Source organism: Condylura cristata, unplaced genomic scaffold (assembly GCF_000260355.1).
Source record: "Condylura cristata isolate star-nosed mole 26May11 unplaced genomic scaffold, ConCri1.0 scaffold00020, whole genome shotgun sequence".
Taxonomy (NCBI): Eukaryota; Metazoa; Chordata; class Mammalia; order Eulipotyphla; family Talpidae; genus Condylura; species Condylura cristata.
The window spans coordinates 3,365,217-3,390,081 of NW_004567121.1; the positions used below are offsets into that span (position 1 = coordinate 3,365,217).

At 40.5% G+C, this 24,865-nt stretch overlaps 1 protein-coding gene across 1 annotated transcript in view; it reads left to right on the plus strand.

Annotated features, from left to right (window-relative positions):
- Nucleotides 1–14,667: 14,667 nt before the first annotated feature.
- Nucleotides 14,668–24,865, plus strand: part of VWA3B (von Willebrand factor A domain containing 3B) — a 136,632-nt gene continuing 126,434 nt past the window's right edge. Inside the window, 3 exon segments of the mRNA XM_004686005.2 lie at nucleotides 14,668–14,887; nucleotides 21,320–21,546; nucleotides 24,437–24,531. Coding sequence (XP_004686062.1) covers nucleotides 21,351–21,546; nucleotides 24,437–24,531 — 291 coding nt within the window. The 5' untranslated portion in view covers nucleotides 14,668–14,887; nucleotides 21,320–21,350.

A 24,865-nucleotide genomic window follows, 5' to 3' on the forward strand; every position in this document is an offset into this window, starting at 1 on the left:
TAGCATGTTTGTTGAGAACAGGGGCTGTGTGTGCCCACGTGCCAATTGCACAGACTTGTTAGTGGGCTGTGTGTTATAAAAACTTTGCTCAGAGAGTACGTACTGGAATAATGATCACCAAGGACTGAGATAGCAGTTAGGCTCTTTCAGTGCCATAAAAATTTTCAATACAATTTTCAAAACAATACAATCAAATTTATAAAGAATAATGTGGTTTTTTCATAGTTTTGAAGAGATGGAAGTTAAATATAGGTTCACTGAAAAACATCAATGTTCAATTTATGCTCAGTTTTGATCATTGAGGTCAATATATATATATATTTTAAAGATTTATTTATTTATTTATGCATACAGGCCAGAGGTGCAGGGGCAGTGAGAGGATTCACCAGAGACAGAGTGGGGAGCAGAACAGGCAGATTGACTAAGTACACTGCTAAGGGGAGTGTGACACTGGAGAGGTCTGCTGTGCCATGTGGGTCACCTCTGGGGTGGGGATCGTACTCATACTGAAGTGGCTTTAGCTTTTTAGTATTGTGCTTTCACATGCTGTGCCACTAGGAAGGTCAATATAGTTTACTGAGTCAATTAAATCAATGACATTTCTTTGCCCTTCTTGTTTCTATCCCAGTGAACTAACACTTGTGTTGTTGGCAGAATTAGCTGATGGGTTATTTTGTCAGCTGTAGTGTACAGACCACATTAGATTCAATATTATATCCACAGTGATCAGGTTCCTGGAAAGAGTAGTGGTGCTGTGCTGTAAGAGTGTTCTCTTATGAGTTACCTGCAGTAACTGAGTTGCTAAACATGCTTTTGACTTCCCAGGTATCAAAGTCTTGCTAGCAACATCAAGTAAGGACTGGGTTAAGGTTGCTAAAGATGACTTTCAGTTAGTAAATTACAATTTTAATTTGCAATCTTTTTTTTTTTAAGATTTATTTATTGTGCATATAGAATTGGGGTACAGGCCAGAGATGCAGGGGTGGTGAGAGGATTCACCAGAGACAGAGTGGGGAGCAGAACAGGCCAACTGATGAAGTACACTGCTGAGGGAAGCAGCGGGCGGGCCAGAAGAGGTCTGCCACGCCATGAGGGTCACATGTGGGACAGTTGGGGATCGAACTCATGCTGAAGTGGCTTTAGCTTCTTAGTACTGTGCTTTAACCCACTGTGGCACCAGAGAGGGCCTAATTTGCAATCTTTAAATTAACTTTTTAAAAATAGTTTGCATGGCATAAAATTTGGAAGACACAAGCAATGTTTTGTGCAAAATTTTTTTCCACCTGTGTCCCTAACCATTCACTTCCCCTGCCTGGAGACAACCAATATTGCAGTCTTTTTCTAAAGATAGCTTATGTGCAAATAAGCAACCACATAAACATTCTGAAAGACAAGAATTGCTCATTGTCAGCTTTTTATATCATAAATAATATTCCAGAATGCATTTTTTTCATTTAACTAGAAAGTGGTTATTTGTTCTTCAAATTATAAAATAATGCATATTTATAAAAGAAAACATAGAAACTACAAAAGAGGAAAAGGAAAACAATGAAAATTCCCTCTTTGGAGAGAAACTCTGGTGACTTACAAATATTTATAGTTTCTTCTAGCACTTTTACACTACACACTTATTATATTACATAAAACATCCTTTTATTTTTACTTACTTTTCCAGTCATTTTTTTATGACTTGTTTGTATACCATAATCTGTTCAACCAAGGTCTCTTGTTAATTAAAATTTTGTACTATTATAAACATTTATTTGATATAGATTTAATTTTTTTTTATGATTTTGTAACTTAGTTTCAAATTTCTTGTGGAAATTTGTCCTTGTTTACTGTGCTTGTCTTGTTTCCTTAAATCTATACCTGGCTTCATGAACTTATTACTAGAAGGTCATTTCTGCAATTTAAAAAGGAGCAAATTTTAAGTGAAATTAAACCTTAGAAGTCATTGGGTTACTGATATCTCACATAAGTTGTTTTTGGAAACTAGGCTAACATTCTGCCAGTGAGAATTATAAATCCTGTTAAGGATACACTAAGGTTTTGTTTATTCTCTTGTAGGAAAGAATGAATTTGACTAGGGGCCTTAAGTACAAGAACAAGGTTACAAAGAGAGTCTCTGGTTTGGCTAAGCAGTACCCCTTATCATACTAACTGTAGTTGGGTGAAGTGTAATTTATACCTCTAGAATATATGAGCTGTAGCTCACCCACAGCACCCCAAAATTTGGGGATAGGACACAAGGTTGATCTGGAATTCTGAGGTCAACAGTCAGTGCTCCATCAAATTGAGGTAAGTGATGAAAGGTATAATTATAGATTCACAGTAAGTTGCAAAAAACACCACAGAGATATCCTTGGTCTCTCCCAGTTTTTCCTAGTGATTACTTTAATGCCCATTTTTAAGTTTAAGGTAATCAATTATTGTTTGTATGAAATCTTTACTTACCCTCTGTTGTCCAGTGAACAAAAAGTGTTATAACGAAGATTGTCATATTCAAAAGGCTGGGGGTAATCGTTAACTAGTTAGTGGGAAGTGTAGGGGCCACACACACACAAAATGAAATATAGATCTTACATACATCATTTCAATTTGGTTCATTTGAAAGTGTTCATTCTTGAATCTTTTGATATTGGATTATAAAATATTGTAGTCAAATGGAAATGCCGTATTGTCTATAAAGTAGTGTTTTGCCAGATCAGATTGATTTCATTTTAGCTATTAGAGAAGCTGATTTCTAAATCTGTGTATTGTAGGTTACTAATAGACATGCACATTACTTCCTGTCTGTTAGAGATAGCCTTCCCTCACCTCTATGGAAAAGTCAATTTGTGATTATTTGCACATTTAATTTAACACTACTCCATCTAAATTTTTTTAAAAAATTTTCCTTTGAAGCAGTTATAATATCTGCCTGGTTCTATTATTTGATGAATTTAAAATGTGTTCATTTTTTTTCTTTCTTTTAACATGTGTTCTTTTTTAATGTAAATGCAAATCATGATTTTATATTTATCTAAACTTACCTTTTAACAGGGCCAAGGCTTTTTCTTTGAATATTTATCTGTTTAGTGTTGCTAATCTTTCAAAAATTATACTCATAATATATCACAGACAATGATTTTCAGTTTCACTCTTTATAAAGTAGAGATAGAGCTTAAAGGTGCATGCATTTGAGAGTGGAATGTTCTAAATAGATGTTTGTCTTTTATTGGGATTTTAACCACTCCTAATTCACTAACAATGTTATTTAGTGACACCACCATCTAGTATTCCCAAAGCAATCATCCTAGGTTTCACAGGAATAAGAACTTATTTCTTTTTACAGTTTCTAGTTTATAAGTTCATTAAATAATGTATAACTAATTTAGTTGACATAAGTAGATTTGAGAAAAAACATGTCTGGTTTGAGAAACATACACCTCAATTGATTGGAGAAAAACCTAGACACCTCTGTCCTTCCCAGTCTGTGGACCTTTGTGCCATGGTGGACGAAGTTCAAGTCTGTTAATTTGAGAATATGCTAAGCAGAGGCTGGATGAGAGTGTGTGACAGGGACTGGCTGACTTTCTCCGGATTTCTCTCTCTCTTGGGTACAGTTAGTATGGCTGTGGGTTGAATTCTAGCCAATTGAAATTAAGTGAAAATGGTAACTGTCCCTCTAGGTCTGTCTGACTCATAGAAATCTCCCACCTGTCACTCTCTTTCCTTTATTGTCACCTTGATGGAGATATGTACCTTGAAAGTCAGTGATAAAAATGGTAGCATCTGAAGATGCAGAGCCTGATTTATAGATTACTTCTTGGAGGACTTACTGATTGGGAATATCATGTTTGGGCTTTTTGTGATTGAGATATTAACTTCCATTGTTTAAACCAGTGTATAGCTCTGGGTTTGCTTGTTAGAACAGCTGGCATCATTGATCTAGAGCATCTCCTGGATCTCTGTTTGGATGTCCTCTGTGTCAGTTATAATATCTGTGTCAGTTTCCAGTGAGTTGTTATTGATTGATTATTAAAGGGAGTATTTCCTTTATTTATTTATTTATTCAATAACGTTTATTTTTTTTTCAGTAACGTTTATTTTTACATCATTTTTTACATTTTTTATTTCCATCTCAATTGTAATCCCCACGGGTTTCCCATCACCATGGCCAGTGTGCCATCACCATAATCCCGTGCACTTCCCTCCCCACTCCCCCCACCCCCGTTTTTGATCCCATTTCCCACTCCACCCTAAAGGGAATATTTCTTACTCCTTTTCAAGTCTAGCAACTTTATTTAGATGCCAATCATTGTGAATTTTGCCTTGTTGGATACTGAATGCTTTTGTATTTTTAAAAATCTTAAAATTTTGGCCCTCCCTGGTGGCGCAGCGGGTTAAAACACTGCACTAAGAAGCTAAAGCCATTTCAAATGAGTTTGATCCCCGCCCCAGAGGTGGCCCACATGGCACCCAAACCCCCTCCTGACCCGCCCACTGCTCCCCTCAGCAGTGTACTTCATAGATCTTCCTGCTTTACTCCCCACTCTGTCTCGGGTGAAGCCTCTCACCACCCCTGCACCTCTGGCCTGTACCCCAGTTCTGCATGCATAATAAAAGAATCATTAAAAAAAGAAAACAATTGCATTTTGGATATTTGCATCATTAGTCATTCCACAGGGATGCACTGAGAATTCATTGCCTGCCAGGCTCTGTTCTAGGTCCTGTAGTTATAGTTATATAGTGAGCAAAATAGACAAAGTTCTCTGCTCTCCAAAAGTTTACATCCTCGAAGGGAAAGACAGATACCATGCAAAGTTAGTGATGTTATAGATATTAGAAGGTGATGTAAGCTAGAAGGAATGAGAAGTAGAGAGGCTCACAGGTTAGGAAAGAAAGATGGGCATGTTTGGTTTTCAGTACCCTGCTGGTAGGGAAGTTCTCAGTGAGAAGGTGACATTTGAGCAAAGACTTGAGGGTGGTAAGGGAGCCAGTCACATGAGTCATGGTAAGGGAGTCAGTCACATGAGTCACTGGGGGAAGAGCATTCCAGGAGGGAATGATAAAAGCAAAGGCCATTTTCCACTCAGGTTAAATTCTACTGCCATTACTCAGGTTAAAAAATCAAGTCTGGGCTGGAGTGGGTAGAACTTTAGTGACTAGTCCCCTGACCATGTCTACCCTAATGCTCAATTCTTTTCTTGCTCTCTGGACTAGCATTTGGGGAGGTCAAAGCAGAGAGAGACTGGTCACAGCAGAAGGGGATTCTGGTGGCTGGGAGTGTGCAGTCCAGGAGCCCAGCACAACTGACTTCATTTGGTCCCCACTGCTGGCTCCACTGATCCCAATCTTTGCCCCCCAGGCTGTGGAGCCCACTGTGGGCATCAGTCCTTCAACTGCTTCGTATTCCACACTCTGACCTGCAACCTGACTCCTTTCAGTTCTATTCTGTATCTATCCAGGCAACCTGACAAACACCAAGGGAAACTTCAGACTGATCAGACTTCCCTGAGCATCTTATTTCTCTGCAGCCATTTTCTTTCATGCATTACCAGATATTATTTCTCTGTGCTTACCCCTCTGGGTTTGTACATCAAGAGCTCACTAAATCTACAAGCTTATATGTTAATCGCAATTTACTCTCTCCTACACAGCCATGCCCAAGAAGACCCCTTCCTGTCCCTTCCTGTCTTAGGGATTGAAACTCTCTAAGATGTCCTTTGAGATATGGTATGCAAAATGGCACTTTCCCTCACTTCCATGTTTGTCTCTTACAATATGCTAGACGGTGGGCAAAGCATGTATGTTTTGTGACCCCTTTCAAAAGAGATATATGATATATGATAAAAGTGATCAGACAGTGTAATGAACTTGACCAAGGTCACAGAGCTAAAGGGCAAAGGTCTAAAAGTCCATAGTCCCACTCTCCCTTACTCCCATATCTTTTATGCTCTCTCTTTCTGTACTTTGGGTAGGATAGGTGTGGCTCAGACAGAAATTATTCTATAATTATCAGGTTTATGATGTCTGGTTTATCAACCTGCAGATTTTAGGTTCTATTTAAGCAAAGGGCCAACTTACTGCAATAATCACTTGTATAGTCACTCAGATACTCATGTGTATTTAACCAGACGAGGAAATAAGAATGCTATGCCTCATATACCAGACACTTGATTGTATTTTATTTTTAAGTTGAGATAACATTGTTTTACAGCACTATATAGATTTAGGGGGATAGGTTCATACTTTCTCACCAATCATAGCCACCACCAAAGTATCCATAACCAGACACCTAATTATATCCAATCAATTAACAGATACATTTCCACAAAGGGACACACAATTACTTCTTGCTTATCTTATTTAAGTGAATTTATTCTTTCTAAGGAAGCTCTAAGGAATTTCTTTTATATATTAGTCACAATTTAGTCCTTTGATCTGTTCTTTCAGGAAATACAATTGGGATCTTAAAGAATGAGATTTGCAGCCTTGCAAGAGATTAGAGCTTGGCATTTGTCATGAAGTTGGAAAAGTCCCTCTAAGAGAGAAACCTGTTAAGAATATATTCTTTTCAAACTATCCTTTCAGCTAGTAAGGATTTCAAAAGACAAAAAGTAGCATTTAGATAATGACTCACTTGAATTTTGCTTAAATATTTACTCAGTTAGCAACTCTCCTTCCCTTATCTGTTAATGATTATTTTAACTATATAATTTATTTATTTTTATATATTTTACATCATTGTTCTTGTTAATGATTTCATGAACCTGCGTAATGGATTGATCAGAAGGACAGACAAAAGTGAAGCTGGGCTGAAAGGCCAGGCTCTGGGGCTAAAGGGTGGGACACCTCCCTGTGCAGAGCTCAGGGTGAATGAGGGCTGGAGGCTCAGCCTGCTTTAGTGACACCTCAGCCACCAAAACTAGGTTCTTGTAGACTGGGGAGCTGCGGAAAGGAGCCTTAGGGAAAAAGGGGATAGCGGGCATTCTTCCTTAAATTGCTGAGCTTTGAGAAAGGGTGACTGCTAGCCCATTCCTGAGCGGAATGGAAGGCCGGAATGGAAGGCCCCTGTACCCCCTACCCAGCAATTCCTGCTCAGCCCTTCCCAACAAACTGTGCAGTGTAAAGATGCTTCCTTTTTCCGACTGAGGTTTTATGTATGTCCTACTCATTTCTTGAAAGGCAGTAAGTTATAGTTAAAACCCACCCCTTATATACCCACAAAAATGTTAAGAATGGAGTAGAATAAAACTCACTGAGAGCTGAAAGAAGGGGAAGAAAGCTTTTTAGCATGACACTCTAGTTGAACATCAAGCATAGCAAGAAAAATAAGGAAACTACTAACTCCACAAAATGTACACATTTCCATAGCACTGAACTCCGGAGGGCAGTTTGTGGGCATTTCAGTTAGGACTTACGACAATAATGGTGTCTTTAACTGATAGTTTTAGAACATCTAATCTTCAAATGATCATTATTGTATTACCATTTTACAAAAGCACTTGGCATATAACATTATGAACCCTGTCTCTGTGACAGCATTTCCATTTGAGTAAGGAAATCTTATTATGTATAATTTTAGATGAACCAGGACCGTGTGTGTGTGTGTGTGTGTGTGTGTGTGAGAGAGAGAGAGAGAGAGAGAGAGAGAGAGAGAGAGAGAAAGAGAGAGAAAGAGAGGGACTCTCTGTATATTCTACATACCCCTTTCACTAAATTCCATCAGGCAACCTGTTCTCTGAGCCTGCATTTTCCCAGAAGATTGTCGAAGACAGAGTACCAGCAACTCTTTCTGGCTACTGTGCTCCAATACTACACACTTTGGCTTATATGACAAAGAAAATTCCCACTGCCCAGAAATTTCCCATATCTTTATCATTATAAGGAGTTACATGACTTGCTGTGGTCAGTGGCCCATAAATGCATCAATGTCATTGTGTGTGTTTTAACATAAAGTATGCTATACTACCTCTATTTGTTCTGCAACTTGATTTTTTTTATAACAGTTTATTTTTACATCATTTTGTACATTTTTTTTCCATCTCAATTGTAATCTGCAATCTGTGGGTTCTGCAACTTGATTTTAAAAAACTCAACAGTATACCTTGGAAATCTTTATCATTACAAATAAACTTACTTCAGTCTTTTAAATAATCCTATCACAAGGATTATCAATGAACATGTAGATGATTTCTATTTTTTGCATTTGTAAGCACACTCTTGTGTGTTCTCATGGAAGTCTAGAAGTGGAAAGGCTGGCAGTGAGGGCTGTATTTTTATAAATTTTAAAGCATAACTAAAATGTTTCTATTTACTTAAAATTTCTGGTATCGTACAGAGGAATTTTATAGTTATACTCATCAATAAAAATGTTCTAGTTCTTTTAATTATACAACTCTTTTCTCTCTGTTTTTCACTCCTTAAGAAGTAGGAATGCTGATCTCATTGGTTGAGATTCCAGGACACCGATGGTGCCAATTTCCGTCTGTGAAGCTATCCGTCTGGGCGTGGTTCTCTCTCTGGCTCTTGACTCCTTCGCAAAGAGTGAAAGAAGGCAGCCAAACCAGATCTTGCCCCTTCTGGTGGGCAGACCCTTTTTTCTTTCCTCCTAAGTGCTGAACATCTGACTCTCTGGCTCGCCAGAGTGCTTTGTAAGAAGACCCGAGTTTGGAAGGAGAGTGAAACTGTCTCCTTGAGCCAAGTCCTGTTTCCACACAGGGTTGCTGGGTTACCCTGCCTCAGGGCTGGAGAGAACTAAAATAAGGACTTAAGGACTTACCTTACTTCCCACTGCCTTTGTCCAGTGAGTGTGATCCCCTTCTCAGGAATAGCAGGAAGAGGTTAACGACTAAAGCAAGATTCAGGCCCATTTCTGGGAAGTATTAGCCTGTGATCAAAACCTCATCCCAGGAATAGTCTTCAGCTGTTTATAGTATAAGTATTTGTTTTGAAAAATGACCTTAACTTTCTAAGATTTGGGAACTTTTGTTTAGATGAAATATTGCTGTTCAGCTCTTCTTAAAGGAGCAACTGAGATAGGATAGTAAACTAAAAGGCATCCAGTTTATTTAAAAGCAATGTCACATTGCAAAGGTGTTGATTTACAGGAAGTGTGGGAGAGAAGGGTAATTAGAAAATAGACCTGCTTTTGCCATATAAAATTGAATGTAATCTGTTAAAAACCACAGCATTTAGATTCACACAAATTCTGTGGGGTTTCCATCATAGCATTAAGATGTAGTTTTAAATGAACACCACAATTGAAAGGACATATTCTTTTTGGAGAAAACTAAAGCCATGTTGGTTAATACAACATGTAATTAAGAGGGCAGGGCTTGCCCTTTTGCCTGAGTTTAAATTTTGGAGCCATTGTTCACCAGCCGAGAGGCTCTGGAGAAGCTGCCTCATCTTATATCTCAGTTTCTTTGTAAAATGGAGACAATTATGGTATTTTTGTCATGGGGCTTTCTAAGATTAAATGAAGTGATATTTAAAGATTTTGAACATTGTTTGATATTCTGGCTATTACTTTTAAGTTGATTAAAACTGAACATAGTAGTTGTCAAAGGTAGAACAGTTATGCCTAAAAGATCTGTTGCTCACAGATACTCTCCACACAAAACCGATAATGTATATAATATAGAGAAATATCTTTCTGGGCTTAGCCTTCTCCCACTCCCACTCCCACTGCCCTCTCTCAAGGAAACCCTGGCAACCAAAACCAACTGTGGACCAATAATATCAACCAAGGTTCCGCAGTGACAACTGCCCAGTTTAATTGCTTTGCTCTCTCCATTCCCCTTCCCCTTCAGATGGAGCATGGCAGTGTTAATCTCCTCTCAGATGCTTCCTTATACACACATGTAATTCCCTTGAATGAACACTTTACCTTTTCCTGTGGCCCCAGATTTTGCAGTAAACTGAGGAAAATTGCTTTATCCTCATTTATCCTCCTTCCTCCCCCCCACAAAGATTCTCATCATGATCATAAGCCCAAGTAGTGTGGTAATCGACTTATTTAAAGAGAAAGAAAACTGGGCCCTCCCTGGTGGTGCAAAAGGTTAAAAGCACAGCACTACGAAACTATTGCAGCCACTGCAGCACAAGTTCAGTCCCTGCCCCGGAGCTGACCCACATGGCCCAACAGACCTCTCCTGACTTGCCCACTGCTCCCCTCAGTAGTGTATTTCAGTACATCTGCCTGATCTGCTCCCCAATCTGTCTCTGGTGAATCCTCTCACCACCCCCCCCCACCTCTGACCTGTACCCCAGTTCTGTATGCATAAATAAATACATCTTAAAAAAAAAAAGAAAACAGTTCAAGTTGAAAAGCAGATAGCACAAAGGTCAGATGACAATGTAAAGACAGACCCAAGGCAGGGCACAGCTGCAAGGGTGTTGCTCACCATTGATGCTCTTGAGTCTGCACAGGCGGAGACATATTACTGCTATTGAAGTATAGATGGGAGTGTCATAAAGAGAGAGGAGCTTGAGCTGACCCTAAAGGACTTGAAGTGGGGGTTGGGGAGGAGAGGATAATATGGCTCCCAGATTGTCATAGTAATCCAGGGAATGGAGAGGTCAGAGGCAGAGGCCAGGCTCATTTCTCTGCTGGAGAGTTTGTGTTGTGGGCAGTGGGTAAAAAGCCTGGCAGTATAATCTGGGCCTGAATGGTATACTTAGACTATATGGTACTTTACAGATGGCAGTGATATGATGAATACTGATGACTGGGATTGAGGATGTGACATAAACTATATAATTTATGCAATTATATAAAATGGAAATTTTAAACAAATTTGTTAAAGTTCAGTACAATAGTATTTCACAACTGTCCTATAGGTACTCTTATTCCAGACTACTCAGCAAAAAGAAGAGGAAATAACTTGTGGAGAGCTGAACTGAAGTCATCAGCTATGACCTTGGACTTCTCACTTACCTGTCCAGAATTGAAACATTTAAATATTTTCATAAGAACATGTGTTTATGGACACAACAGTATAATTGATAGAAACGTGGAATCACTGCAGTTACCTACATGATGTGATAGTGGCAGCATCTTAGGGAAGGGTGAGTAGCTAGGGCAAAGGAGGGGTGACACAAGCTATGCAGCCTCAATCTGTTCCAGGGCACCCCAATGTGAATTGGGTGGGTTTTCACCCACGCACTTACGATTCAATCGTATTATGGACACACTCAAAAAGGTTAAATAATGGATTTATTTATAAGGAGAAAGGTAAAGGAATAACCCAGGGAAAAAGGGAGAGAAATACAAGTTAACTAAAATTGTAACAGGGTGGTCCCTAGGAAAAGGGGAAGTTCCAGGTTCCCTGCCCCACCCAGAAGGAGGGTGGAGCTGAGCAGAGAAAAAGGAGAGCAGAGAAGGAATCAGGAGAGATGAAGAGAAGGAAGCTGGATGGAGAAGAAGGAGACCTGAGGAAGCCACATGGAGCAGCAAGCATGTGAGGAAGAAACCGGGCTTGTCTCCTGACCCTGCACTGGTTAAGGCAGATGTGGGTGAGAGACCTGTAGGGAGGTGACTATGGCAGTGTTTATATTGATTTTGATTTTGCTCTTTTCCTCACAGATTTGTCTGGCCATTTCTGACCTTTTCGATGGGTCCTGGCCAGAAGGTGCTTTAGTCTTGTGGCAGCTTTCAGGCCTTGCTTTGGACCAAGGGTTGACTTTTGGGTTGACGAGGGGATGGGTAACTTCAGGTGTTTGATTTAGAAGTCATTCTTTGTGTTCTGTATTGTATATTTACTGTATTAAAGTCCCTTTTCATTAAAATTTTATATGTTTTGTCTTGTTGCGGTGGATGGCAGAACCCACTTAGAGCAGGCAGGTTTGGGGCTTCAGGGGTGTGCCTCTCCCCCTGTCTTGTAACAGACTGATTTTAAGAATAATGTTATAATCTCAGCTAATGGTCAATATGACTCCAAACTGTTAGAAAAAAAGATGATCATGATCTCAGCCCAATTCATACATTAAGTTCATCCCACTGCTTGCTTGAAATCTATAAAATAAACCTCTGCTGAGCCCAGAGCAGGAAGACTTGCACCCAACTCAGATTCCCATGTCTTCCTCGCGCCCACTCCCCTTTTCCCCCTTTTCTAGGAATCGCTCCCACCTTAACACCCTGCCTGTTCTGCCCCCCAATAATCCATGATCGGTGACAAAGAGTCCCCGACAGAGGGGACTGGGGTGACTAGACATGACTAGCTTTGGCTATGTGGATTCGTGGAGGGTATCCACATATCTCACCCTCATGACCCAAGAATATTAGTCTGGTAAAGTGTGGACATCAGGAAATAATGTGGCACACTGGTATACTCCCATCTCTTTTGCATAGAGTCTTTACTACTGTTGCCTACATTTTTGTATATTTTTTAGTGACATGGTTGACAGTATGGTTTCTGATCTGAGATCAAATCTTTCAATACTTTTTAATTTATAAAGATATTAGAAGAGCTTAAGAAAAATAATGCCCTGGGGATAAAGTAAACTTTTCTGTGGGGATTTAGTTCTAATATTATTCAGTTCTAATATTGATTATGTTTCATTAAATTTCTAACTCAAAAATCTACAAATGGGCCCTCCCTGGTGGCGCAGCGGGTTAAAGCACTGCACTGAGAAACTAAAGCCACTTCCGCATGAGTTCAAATCCCGCCTGCCCCGGAGGAGGCCATGGGAGGAGACCACATGGCGAGGCAGACCTCTCCTGACCTGCCCGCTGCTCCCCTCAGCAGTGTACTTCGTCGATCTGCCTGTTCTGCTCCCAGCTCTGTCTCTGGTGAAGCCTCTCACCGCCCCTGAGCCTCTGGCCTGTACCCCAGCTCTGTATGTACAAATAAATAAATCTTTTTTTTTTTTTAAAGATTTATTTGTTTATTCATACAGAACTGGGGTACAGGCCAGAGATGCGGAGGGTGAGAGGATTCACCAGAGACAGAGTGGGGCACAGAACAGGCAGATGGCCGAAGTACACTGCTGAGGGGAGCAGCGGGCGGGTCAGGAGAGGTCTGCCTCGCCATGTGGTCACCTCCGGGGCAGGCGGGGATCGAACTCATGCGGAAGTGGCTTTAGTTTCTCAGTGCAGTGCTTTAACCCACTGCGCCACCAGGGAGGGCCATAAATAAATCTTTAAAAAAAAAAAATCTACAAATGATCCGGTCACTTCTTGACTTTTAAAATCTAAAACTAGGGCCCTCCCTGGTAGCACAGCACTACAAGCTGGCCTCAGCCGCTTCAGTGTAAGTTCAATCCCTGGCTCCAGAGGTGACCTACCTGGCTCAGCAGACCTCTCCTGCTTGTCTGCTCCTCCCCTCAGAAGTGTATTTAATCAACCTGCCTGTTCTGCTCCTGATACAGTAAATGGGCTCTCAGATAAGCATTTGCAGATTTGCCTCCTTTAACAAATTTAAGATGGAACTTTTTTCCCCAGAGCTCTTAATTGACTGTGGGTTTACTTTTTTTTTCCTCTCCTTTCCTTGCAGTTTCTCTTCTCTTGACAGGTTTAGGGTCAAGGAAAGGGATCCCAAACAAAAGCAAATAGTGAGAAAGCTGGCCTGCACACTCCTCTTCCTCCCCCTGCCCCCTCCCCATTACTCTTGCTGATTCCCCATTTTTGTTTGTCTTTGTGTAAATAAAGGCTGGTGCCCACCTGTCTCCATCCCAGCACTAACTCTTACTCCCTCCCCTTTGCAGACTCTCTGCCCCCTCCCCTTTTTCTTTGTTGAACATTGTATAAATAGCCCCGTGACTTGCTATTTATACAATAGCAAGAGCAGAGCAGTGGTCTTTCGGACATGAGTCTGCTGTGCTCTTCATTTGTCGACAAATAAAACCATTCTCCTTCTCCTCAAACTGTTTCCTTTTCTTGGCTGAGGGAAACTGAGACCGGCGTTCAGTAACACTCCCCACTCTGTCTCTGGTGAATCCTCTCACCACCCCTGCACCTCTCTGTGGCCTGTACCCCAGTTCTGTTTGCATAAATAATAAATAAATCTTAAAAAAAATCTAAAAATATCCCACAATATATTGAAGCCAACACTTGCCAGTGGGACCTTTTATAATAGATTGAAAGATGATTTGCAAGTGTTGTATGATCCCACTTACAAATTTGCAAAACTGCTGCTCCTTTTGCCCCAGTCTGTGTTCCAACAGCTGGCTCCAGAGCTGAAGGATCAACATTTGCCTCGCCTCTGTAAGTCTCTTCCCCTCTTCACAGCATTAAAACTGAACAAAATCACGCAGGTGTAAGTGCTCCACACAAGCAGGTGTAAGTGCCCCGCACACTGTAAAGTTATACAGAAGTAGTTTTTGGCTTTTCCTGTTGTGTGATGACCTAGCCTGCCTCACCATTGTCGCCTTTCTCCACCATCAGCTCTTGCATTCGCCCCAATTCTGCCTCTTCGGTGTGTTTATCATGGTTAACTTTCCTGGTGACGATGAGGGCAGGGGACAGTGCCATCCCCTAGCCCCTTGGAATGGGACCCCAGTTTGGGATTAGTGCGGTCTCTTGGGTTTCCCGGACACCTCCCATCCGCACCTGGCCTGGGAACCCTCCTCCGAGCCCCACCTTTGCCCTCAGGCTCCACCTCCTCAGAGTGCACATTCCGTGGCGGGGCCGACTAGGGGGAGCCAATCTGCGATTGGCCGTGACCCAGCAACGCGGCGATGCGCAGTCAACAAGCCTCCCGGATCCCGCTGGGGTCACAGAGTAATCGAAGCCTTGGAACCTTCCGGGTCGAGCGCGGGGCACCCTTTCTTTGGGAAATCGTTGCTTTGTCCACCAGAGGAATGCTTTGCTGATCCTCTCTGGTCGGATGGCCCCGGGAGGACGGGAAGATGACTGCTGAACTGAGCTCGCCTGGTCCCTCTCCTGATAGACTGCCTAGTAAGTGTGGAATGCCATCCCTTCCAGCCACGCCTGTGAGATGCTGAGGCTCACAACAGGCTGCGTAGGGAAGTCTTGGAATTATACTGCGCTCCACTACTCCCTCCCCCCTCCATACTTGCAGATGCTAAATCAGGCGCGGAGAAGCTCATGGTTGGTTAGCACTCACTTACTGGCTGGAGAAACAAGGTACCATACATAACCTTTGCTGCATCAAAAAACCTTTGTCTTTAGTTCTTTCCACCATACATCACTCCTAGCAAAAGCTCAGTCGCTCTGGTGGCCAGCCAGTTTACTACTATTCAATAAAGAATCATGAGATGTCATTTGCATGTACTGCAGTTATACTAAAGATTCTTAGGTGAGGGTGAGTGGGCTTTGAAAATTGGGTCTCTGAGCCAGGATAAAGGGAAATCACTAGTTTAATTCTTGCTTTAGATAATGTGATAAATTTAATTCCTTATTTATAGGATTTAAATTTATTAAATCCTAAATAAGAAGAGCAAGTCAAAAATTCCCTTCGTGACCATATAGATAACAACTGGTCAGGGAGATAACACTGTATCTACCAAGTGTTTTTTTTTTTTTTATTTTGTAAATGTAGCATGCTAATAAACTGTAAAATGTGGTTCTCACATTTCCTACTCTTTACAAGTCTATTAATCAGAATGTCAAGTGTAGGTCCACCTATAGGTTATTTATAACACCAGTAAAAAAACAAAAAAACTGATTACCTCTCCGTTGTTGTTAGCCCTCAACAAGGATGATGATGATTAATATACTACCTGTCAAGGTTTTATAGACGTGATCTCATAACACACTGGTGATGCAGCTCATTAATATCTGCCTCATTTTCCAGGAGAAGGAATAAGGTTGCTGGTTATACAGTTCGCAGGGGTGGCTGAGGTAAGATTTAAATCCAGGAAGTCTGACTCCAGAGGGCAGGCTAGTCACTCTGGGATCTTCTGCCTCCCAAGGGCAACCTTCTACCTAGAGTTTACAGAAGAGAACCAGCTTTCTTCATGTCTTACTAGACCACAGGCTAACAGTAATAAGGAAGTGAAGTTCAGTTGAGCGTACTTGGCAACAGTTCCAGTGCAGGAGAGATTTATTTCTCAGACCTCCCAAATATTCTCAGATTTTCTTGGCTCTATTTTCTCAACATGGAACAGTTTTTGCTTCAGTCTCCCTGCCTGTCCACATGATTGGAGTATATATCACCACGTAGCCTTGCCCCGCCAGGGCAGAAGAAAGGAGTATAGATGTGTTATGAATTTCTCTTGGGCCATTCCAGCAGGTTACCCAATGGAACTTCACCCTGGTTTTCTTTGTTCCTAGAGCAATCATAATTCAAAACTCACATAAGTTACAAGGGTATAGGAAAATTTGGATGCTGATTATAAAGCAGGTAGAAGTTTCCCAAACATTGAAGCTGAACTAATGATCTCTAAGTTGTGAACACAAGAGTTGACTCCCTTCAGGCATAAGGACCTTTACAAGGTACTGGCCTCCTGGGACATTTCCTAGGTGCCCACAATGGGCAAACCCCAGCAGCACAGGCTGGCTGTACCTAAAACCTTAGTTCCTCAAATTGGACTTTGGACTTTTGCCCACTTAATCTAGTTTCTCCAAAACTCTGCCAGCCTGATGCTATCTTCAGTTCAGTTTCATGTTCTCATTCATTTTTTCTTTTTTTTTTCACTTATAAACTTCCCCTTTCTATTTAAGAAATCTCTTCCTATATCCCCAAACTGACCCACAGGATAACTTTTAAAAGCTTAGGGCAGTAAACAATTAGGATTTGTTGTTTTTTACTGATAGGTTCCAATGTTGCCCAATTTGCAGTAACCTCAGATAAAGACATCCTGAATAATAATAGCAATAATAATAACATAGTAGTATCTAGAAAATAATCTCTGTTTATTTAGGCAGCTTTTTATTGATCACAGTATTATTCGAACTGCAAATCTTTATTTTTTTTTGAAAAATCAGGATTCTCAGTGAAATCGTATAGCTAGGCAGACAGGAGTAAGTTCTGAGAAATGTGTCTTTAGGCAGTTTCATCACTGGGTGAACATCCTAAGTATAGTTACACAAACCTAGATAATATCTCCCATTATACAGCTAGGCTATTTGTAGGATCTCTGTCATGCACACTGTCCATCATTGACTCAAGTATTGTTATCTGCCACAACACTAGTTCTGAGTGATCAGTTCATTTCAACTTACCCTGCTTACAGCATGCTGGCCCTAGATAAGCCACTGTGGTGAGGACATTCATGTAGTTTGTCTCTGTAGTTATTGAATCTTTTCTTAACTTAGAGAAGTCAAATCTCTTCTTTTGTGTCCAAGGATACGCTTGTAAAGTGTCAGAATAAAAGCTAAGTGTTTTCCTTGAGGAGTGTGCAAAAGGTTGGTGAGAGGACTGGGAGAGGTTTTGTGGAGGAGGCCAGCCTTGTGGGCTAAGATTCCTCCCAGGAAGACTGCCTACGGCCATGTGGGGTTGGGCCGGCAGGAGGAAAGTTTGCTTCGTCAGGTCATTTGGCCACATAGCCCTGACAGGCTTCCTTGCTTGGACAGTAGCTCTTAGCCCATTTTAGTAGAATGATCCCTTCCAATGAGAGGTACCCTTTATTTCTTTCCTTCCTTGTTATCTCTGGATAAGTTTCATTTTCTAGTTTTCATTTCTGACAATATGTATATTATCCTAAGAATTAAAAATTGAATGTTTCTTGCAGGTTTTCAGATCCATTAAAGCCAACCAGGCTTTTATCTGTTTAATTGTTTAAAAGTCATGTGAGTATAAAAGGAACCAAAGCATGCACCTAGCAAAGGACTTAGTTATTTTTTGTTTGGAATTAAGAATGTATTCTTTGGCTTAAAAACAAACAAACCTGGCCCTCCCTGGGGGCGCAGCAGGTTAAAGTGCAGCACTAAGAAGCTAAGGCCACTTCCGCCTGAGTTCGATACCCGCCTGCCCTGGAGGTGACCACATGGTGTGGCAGACCTCTCCTGACCTGCCCGCTGCTCCCCTCAGCAGTGTATTTTATCAATCTGCCTGTCCATCTGCTCCCCCACTCTGTCTCTGGTGAATCCTCTCACTGCCCCTGCACCTCTGGCCTGTACCCCAGTTCTGTATGCACAAGTAAATAAATCTTTAAAACAAACAAACAAAGTTATGATTTCTGAAACCTTTGAAGTGTCTGAAATCCAACTTAGGAATTTACATAGCTGTATTCCCTTATTAAGTATATAGGAGTGGGTGAATGTATTTCAGGAAAGAGAAAGATGAACTGGAAATGATAAAATGGTCTCAAATCTTGAGTCATCTTTTTCTTGTTTCTTTAGGAACCATTGGCCAAATTAAAAGTTCTTCAGCTGATAATCTTTGTTGGACAGATCTCATAAAGAAAGTTGAAGCATATTAATCTCCTTTCTTGTTGTATACACGTTCTATGATTTTTAAAGTAGAAGGAGGAGCCCCAAATTCATGGGTTAAGATGTCTGGGTACTTGGGGGTAAAATAGTTACATGGCATGAAAGTGTGCATACAAAACAAAGCACATTTATAAGAGGATAATGCCGTCTAAGTAATATTCAAATCTAGCTTATCTCAGTGTTTATCTGTACAAGTCTCATGCATCACCAGGTTTGCTCCTAGCAGTAGCCCTGGGAATTGGGGTGCATAGATGATGTCACCATTATAGAAAGGAGAGATCACTTGCTAAAGTGGCAGAATGAACCTGTTACTTCATTCTAAATTGTTCCACTCCCTCACAGTGCTTTCTTTATAACACTCTCATCAAATTGAACCCTTGTGGAGGGAAGGTAAAGTCTTCATGAATAATATGAGTTTGTACATATTGAGAATTCAACATATACGGGCACTACAAATTCACATAAATCTTAAAATAGAAAGTATTAGTTTTCAAAACATGAAAATGATCAGCTGAGGCTTATGGATCCTGAATGCTGAGAATTATAATTTAGTGCTGTGTCTTCAGTGAGGAGCCACAGAGCTCCACTGGATCAATCCTTCTGGAATGCTGTCTTGGGCATAATCATAGCACCAGGCTGGAGGAGTCATGAAAGTAGGCTGGTAAAGAAATGGCTTGGACTTCTGCTTCTGCTACTTGATGGCAGTGGGTCCTGAAAACATTCTTTAAATTCTCAAAACTTCTGATTCTCCCATTGTAAATGGGGATGGTAACAATGTGTAACAGAGATGGCTATAAAGAATTTGTGAGATAGTACATGTGAAAACTTCAGCCCTGCCAACAAATGAAATTGCCACAGTTGTCTCTATTAGACAAAAGGCCACAGAACACAGATCCTAGAGCTGGGAACCTAGGTTAGCCGCTCAGCTACATGTCCCACCAGCACATGGGTGAATGTATTTCAGGAAATACATTTAACCAAAGTCATTTAACCATTCTCTGTCTCAGTTACCTCATCTGTAAAATGCAAATAGTATTGCTTATCTCATAAGATATTAGGATTAAAATATATAACCCAGAATATACATAAAGTTATGTAAGCGCTAATAATTAAACTTCTGTTTTTTCATATAAGCTCCCTAGCTTGTCTCAGTGGGATCCCCAGCCCCCTTGTTTCAGGGATATTGTCTTGGTGCCCAGAATTCCCGCTTGTCAGTTAGGTGTGGGGTCGTGCAGGGGCCTCTCATCAAAGGCAAAAGTCCTGGCATGAGGAATATATTGGAAACCAGTATCTGCTGAAAACAGCAGGCAGCTATTAGTGCCGAGATAATCTGCTTAGACTGGCAGGAACAATGGAGCACTCCCATACCCCACCCCCACTACCCCAGGCAATAGTCCCTGGTCACTCTACCCTAGTTTATGTCCTGGCTAATGCATCCCCCACACATGCACACCCCTTCCTGCTTACCCCACCGATGTACTTGATGCTAATAAATATGAGACTACCTTTGGATCAGAGCTGCAATTTTTTGGTATAAGCCCCTCTAAGCCTCTCTCTCTCACTTGGATTTGGAATGATTTTTCCCTAACCTTTGACCTCTTCCAACACTGCTGCCCCTACAGGCAACCTGTATGAATTTATTAATTTCTGTATTTCACTAAGTTTTCATGTCATAACTCTGATACTTTCAGAAAATACAATTAGAGTTTTGGAAGTGGGAATAGAGAGTCAAAAGTTCCCCTACCATGTGTGCCTATGAAACTTCTCCTAAGCCAAATGGTATAGAGTAAAAGAGAAATTACTATTAGTTCATATAAAAAATTACGTGTACCAAGTCATACCAAATAGCATAGAAAACCCAAAATGACACTGACATATAGTAAAATCAGGAATGACTGATACATGGCAGAGCCTATAGAGTAGCTGTGGCGGGGGGCGCTTGGTGGGACCACCTTGCTTCTGTGGGTGCATGGCCTCTCCCAACAGCTGCTACAAAGCAAATTTTCACCTATTGTCATAACGTTGAATATCCTTTTTGGGCTTCTTTCTGTTTCTGAAAACAGGCACTAACATAGGTATCTCATAAAGCTGAAGTGGTGAGACATGAAATTTGTAAAAATGAGAGACACCTGTGTTTCTCCATTATAGTTTTACAATCCAGGGGACAAATTTGTATATATTGCATACTCTAAATACAGAGGTAAGCAGAACTTTTTTACTCTCTCTCCATATTATCGGGTCCTGCCTGAAATTGTGGTGAGTGGGTTAAAACTGTTCCTCTCATGTCCACCAACTACATTAAGGAGAGTGGATAAGTTTAAGATGTTGCCTATTGCCTTGGGTCCAGTTGGTCCCAGAACAGCTGGCGACATGAGCCAGAATGTTAAGTCCAACTTTAAAGTATAGTTGCAGAAATAAAATATTTGGTAGGTGAGCCCCTGCATTCCATCTAGACTGGGGCTGCCATATGGTCCCCCCACCTGTCAATCTCACCGAGTTACTCAACCTGCAGAACAGGTGTGTTTCCTGTCAGGGTTTTATCCTCTTTGGAAGCAAAATGTCAGGTGTGATTATAATTTAAATATTGAGGTGTAACTGAAGGCTCAGGAGAGAGTTTATTTTCTAAAATGGAAGAGCTTTATATTTTTCTAGCTATAAAAATAAATCCTGTTTTAGAAAATTTCATACTATAATTTAAGCATTATTGAAAGGTAAAAACCACACATAGTCCCACTGCACAGCAAAAACTACTGTAAACCTTTGGTGTGTATCTTTCCAGATGTTTGTGTGGATATTGGTATGCACGTATGGATACTAAATTTTATGGACCCATCTTACAGTATATGAGGATATCTTCTTTGACAACAATAGGCATCTATCTGTATTATAATTGTTAACTGAGGTATAAAATTTCACTTCACAGATGTGTTGTTGATATAAGGTTGTTTCCAAGTCTCCAGGATGTCTGAGTTTGATTGCCATTTTCCCTTTTAGGAGCTCCCTGGGTCTGAGATCTAACTCAGAGATGGAGTTTTCAGGCTCATCTTCGACCACCACTGAGCAGCAGTTGCAGAAGCAAGAGGAACTGAGCAACACCGAAACTGACTGGGCCGAGCAGAACCTCATCTCATCCAAAGAATGGCTTCAACTACATGGACTTAAGAGCAACAAGTTGACCTTGAAACAGATTTTGTCACAGATTGGCTTCCCACACTGTGAAGGTATACTGTTCACAGAGCGGCTCTACTGAAGCCCAAGCAGCACACGACCCTTTAGTCTGCCCCAGTTTAAGTCCCTTCAAGAACAGATCTTCGAGCTTGGAGATCTGTTTTGAATTGACATCCTCACTAATGAAAATGTTTGCGCATGATAGTTGTACAGTTGTACATAAGAGCCACACAATAAATATCACTAACAATTTTCTCTTCTTTTGAAGACCAAATAAAAAAATAGAAGTTATTTGCATTTATTCATACCTCAAAGTATATCTTGTTCATCCCCAGGAACGTGCATAACCCCCTTTTTGAGGTGCTGATTACGATAGTTGTGTGTAGTTTTAGGGAGAGTGTACTGTATTCCTTTGTGACTTTCTTTATATTATGCTCCATGACTCAGAACATGCATATTTTGAATGTACCCTGCAAAAAAAAAAAATCATAATGTAGTAGCTGTCTCTATTTCTTATACCTTCTTTACTGGGAGATCTAATTTGTATAATTATAGCTGTTCCTGATTTTGTTTAATGCCATTTATTTGTAGGATTGTCTTCCAATCTTTAAGTCTGTGCTTTGTTGGCAAGATGGGTTTCTTGTAAACAGCAGAAGGTTGGACTTTGTTTTGAAATTCATTCTATCACTCTGCATCTTTTGACTGGTGCAAAAGTGTTATTTACCTTAAAACTACATAGTTCCCCACCCTCACCCAAACTATCTATTCTCTGTCTCTATGTGTTTGCTTGCTGTAGACATTTATGAAATCATATGTATGGTACTCTTTTGTAAGAGTTTCTTTGTTTTTTTTTTTACCTGAGCGTAATGTTCTTAAGGACCATCCATATTACACCATAGCCAGTACTGCATTCCTTTTTATGGCCAAATAATATAAGGAGATGAATTGTTTAAGCAGACCACAATTTATTTATCCACTTATTGATGGAGAACTGATTCTTATTCTAGCAGGTAGTTAACTTGGCTGGACACAAACTCCAGACTCTGCCTTTCCTGCAAAATCAATGCTAATCTCACCAGGAAATTGCTTTCTGTCCAAATTGGTACCACTTCAATTTCTACCTATTCTATATTGTTCTCTAGTACCTTCAAATAACTGTTTTTATATTTTATTTTATTTAATGTTCATCATTGTTTTCTGTGTAGGTTAGCCAATGAAAACTACTCTACCATTATTGGATCCAGAATTTACAATGCCCTACATCATTTTAATTAGTAATGCATCTCCTGAATCTTCCACAGAATCATCTTCTTCCTCCTCAAAACAACAACAACAAAACCAGCCATCTCTCCTGAATCCAGATAAATATCTGATATAAAGGAGTGCTATTGGTGATTTGAAGTTGCTTTATCAATGCCAGTTATGAAAAAGCATGAACAAGAATAAGAGTCTAATGTGAAAAGATTTATGCATTTTTATATTCATAGAGGCATTATTCACAATAGCTAAGTCATGGAATCAACCTAAATGCCCACGACAAATGAGTGGATAAAGAAATTGTGGAATATATGCTCGATGGAATACTACTTAAATAGATGAAATAGTGCCTTTTTGAGGCAAATGGATGAATCTTGAGGTGATTATGCTAAGTGAGATCATAAGAAAGTGACAGACAGTTACTGGATCACTCATTTGCAGAATATAAATAAAAAAGAAAAACTGACAAAACATAACAATAATAATTCCTAGATTCTGTGAAGAATATATCGGTTACCAGAGGGGGTGAGAAGGAGGGAGGAGCAGTCGGGGAGGGGGAGGAGTGGGACAGTGGCCTTGGAGCTTTCACAGAGTAAGTGAAGCCTGTGCACATGTGAAGGTGCAACATTGTACTCCCCAACCTATATAGATATGTGCATGATTGCAAATTATAAAATGCGAGGAACAACAATTCTAATACTTCCACCCCAACACAGACACACACACACACAATGTCAGTTGAGAAGGTGAAATGCTGGAAATAGAAATTTCAGAGTATGAGAGGTTGTTGAGTCAGACTATTGTTGCTAAAATTGAAGTATCCATTCTTTACTTTTTGTTATTATGAGTACTGAATTTCAAGACTTGTCAGTTTTGTCACACCTAGTGATTTGGGACCAAGTGAGCCAGAGAGGCTATAAAATTCAGCCCTGCCCTTTCTGACTTTCCAAAGTAGATTGCTAGCTTGCCTCCCTAGAAAGGCAGAGGGGAGGAAGTGCTGGATACACATTTTTTTCTCCCAAATATTATGATTATCGTGGTAAAAGCATCTTAAGATGAGATTTAGATCATCTTCTGTCCTGCCAAGTCAGTCTCTGAAGCCTTTCTCTGGCCTTCTGTAAGCTCCATGACTAAGCAGGAAGAGGTTTCCGGCAGCATTGCAACGACCCTGTCCTGTAAACACCCGGTCTAGTGCTTAGTGGGTGATTAGTGTTTATGTAGTGGCTGTTGGACAACTGCACAGACACTCTGGGAGTCAAATCTGTGGCTTTGACATTCTCTATGCATCTTCTAAATCTACTACCTTTTTCTTCAATTTGCCAGTTTATTCAAAACATACTTCATTCTAAATCCTGAATGAAAGTTTTCAGGAATTAAAAACACCTTCTATGTTGTCCTTTTAACCTCTGACTTAATTATTCTGAACAAAAGAAACAGGAAATCAAGAAACAAACCCTGTTCTTCTCAGCTCATTCATGCATTAAAGGATTTTACAGGTCATAAACAACTATATTTATCACAGCACTAGGAATATGACATCATTAAGAACAGAATATGAATCATCACACATATTGTTGGTGTCACTGGAGATATAATTTGAATGTTATCAGAGAAAAGCATTTTGAAATAAAAATAAGAAACATGGTTAATGCATTGTTTTGACTGTTTTTCTTTATAAAAATGCAGATTATGTGACTTCTCTGGGGAGACCTGTGGCTTCCCGATATGCTGATGGCCTGTTTCCGAGGTTTTACACAGTGGAGGATGGCAGAGTATACAATGTAAGTAGGAGTCTGTCCACCGATGGGGCCCCCTGACTTGCTGCTGAGGTCTGCCAGGGTGGAGGTGGAGGTCTCTGGGTGCTTCCATTGAAGGAGAGGAGATGACGCCACACCAGGGCTAAGGGTTTCCTTCTGTCTGTGTGGAGACTGATGAAAACCGTGGCCAAGAAGCCAGGGGGGAAATCTCTGAACCTGTTAGCATGCAGGAAGTTCTTGTCTAGAGATGAAACCTGTACATATCAATACTTCTAAAGAATAGAAGGCTAAAGCAGCATGACGAGGTTGGCAAAAGGCACGGGCCAGCTGCTGTTACCTGACAGGTGTGCTAGAAATA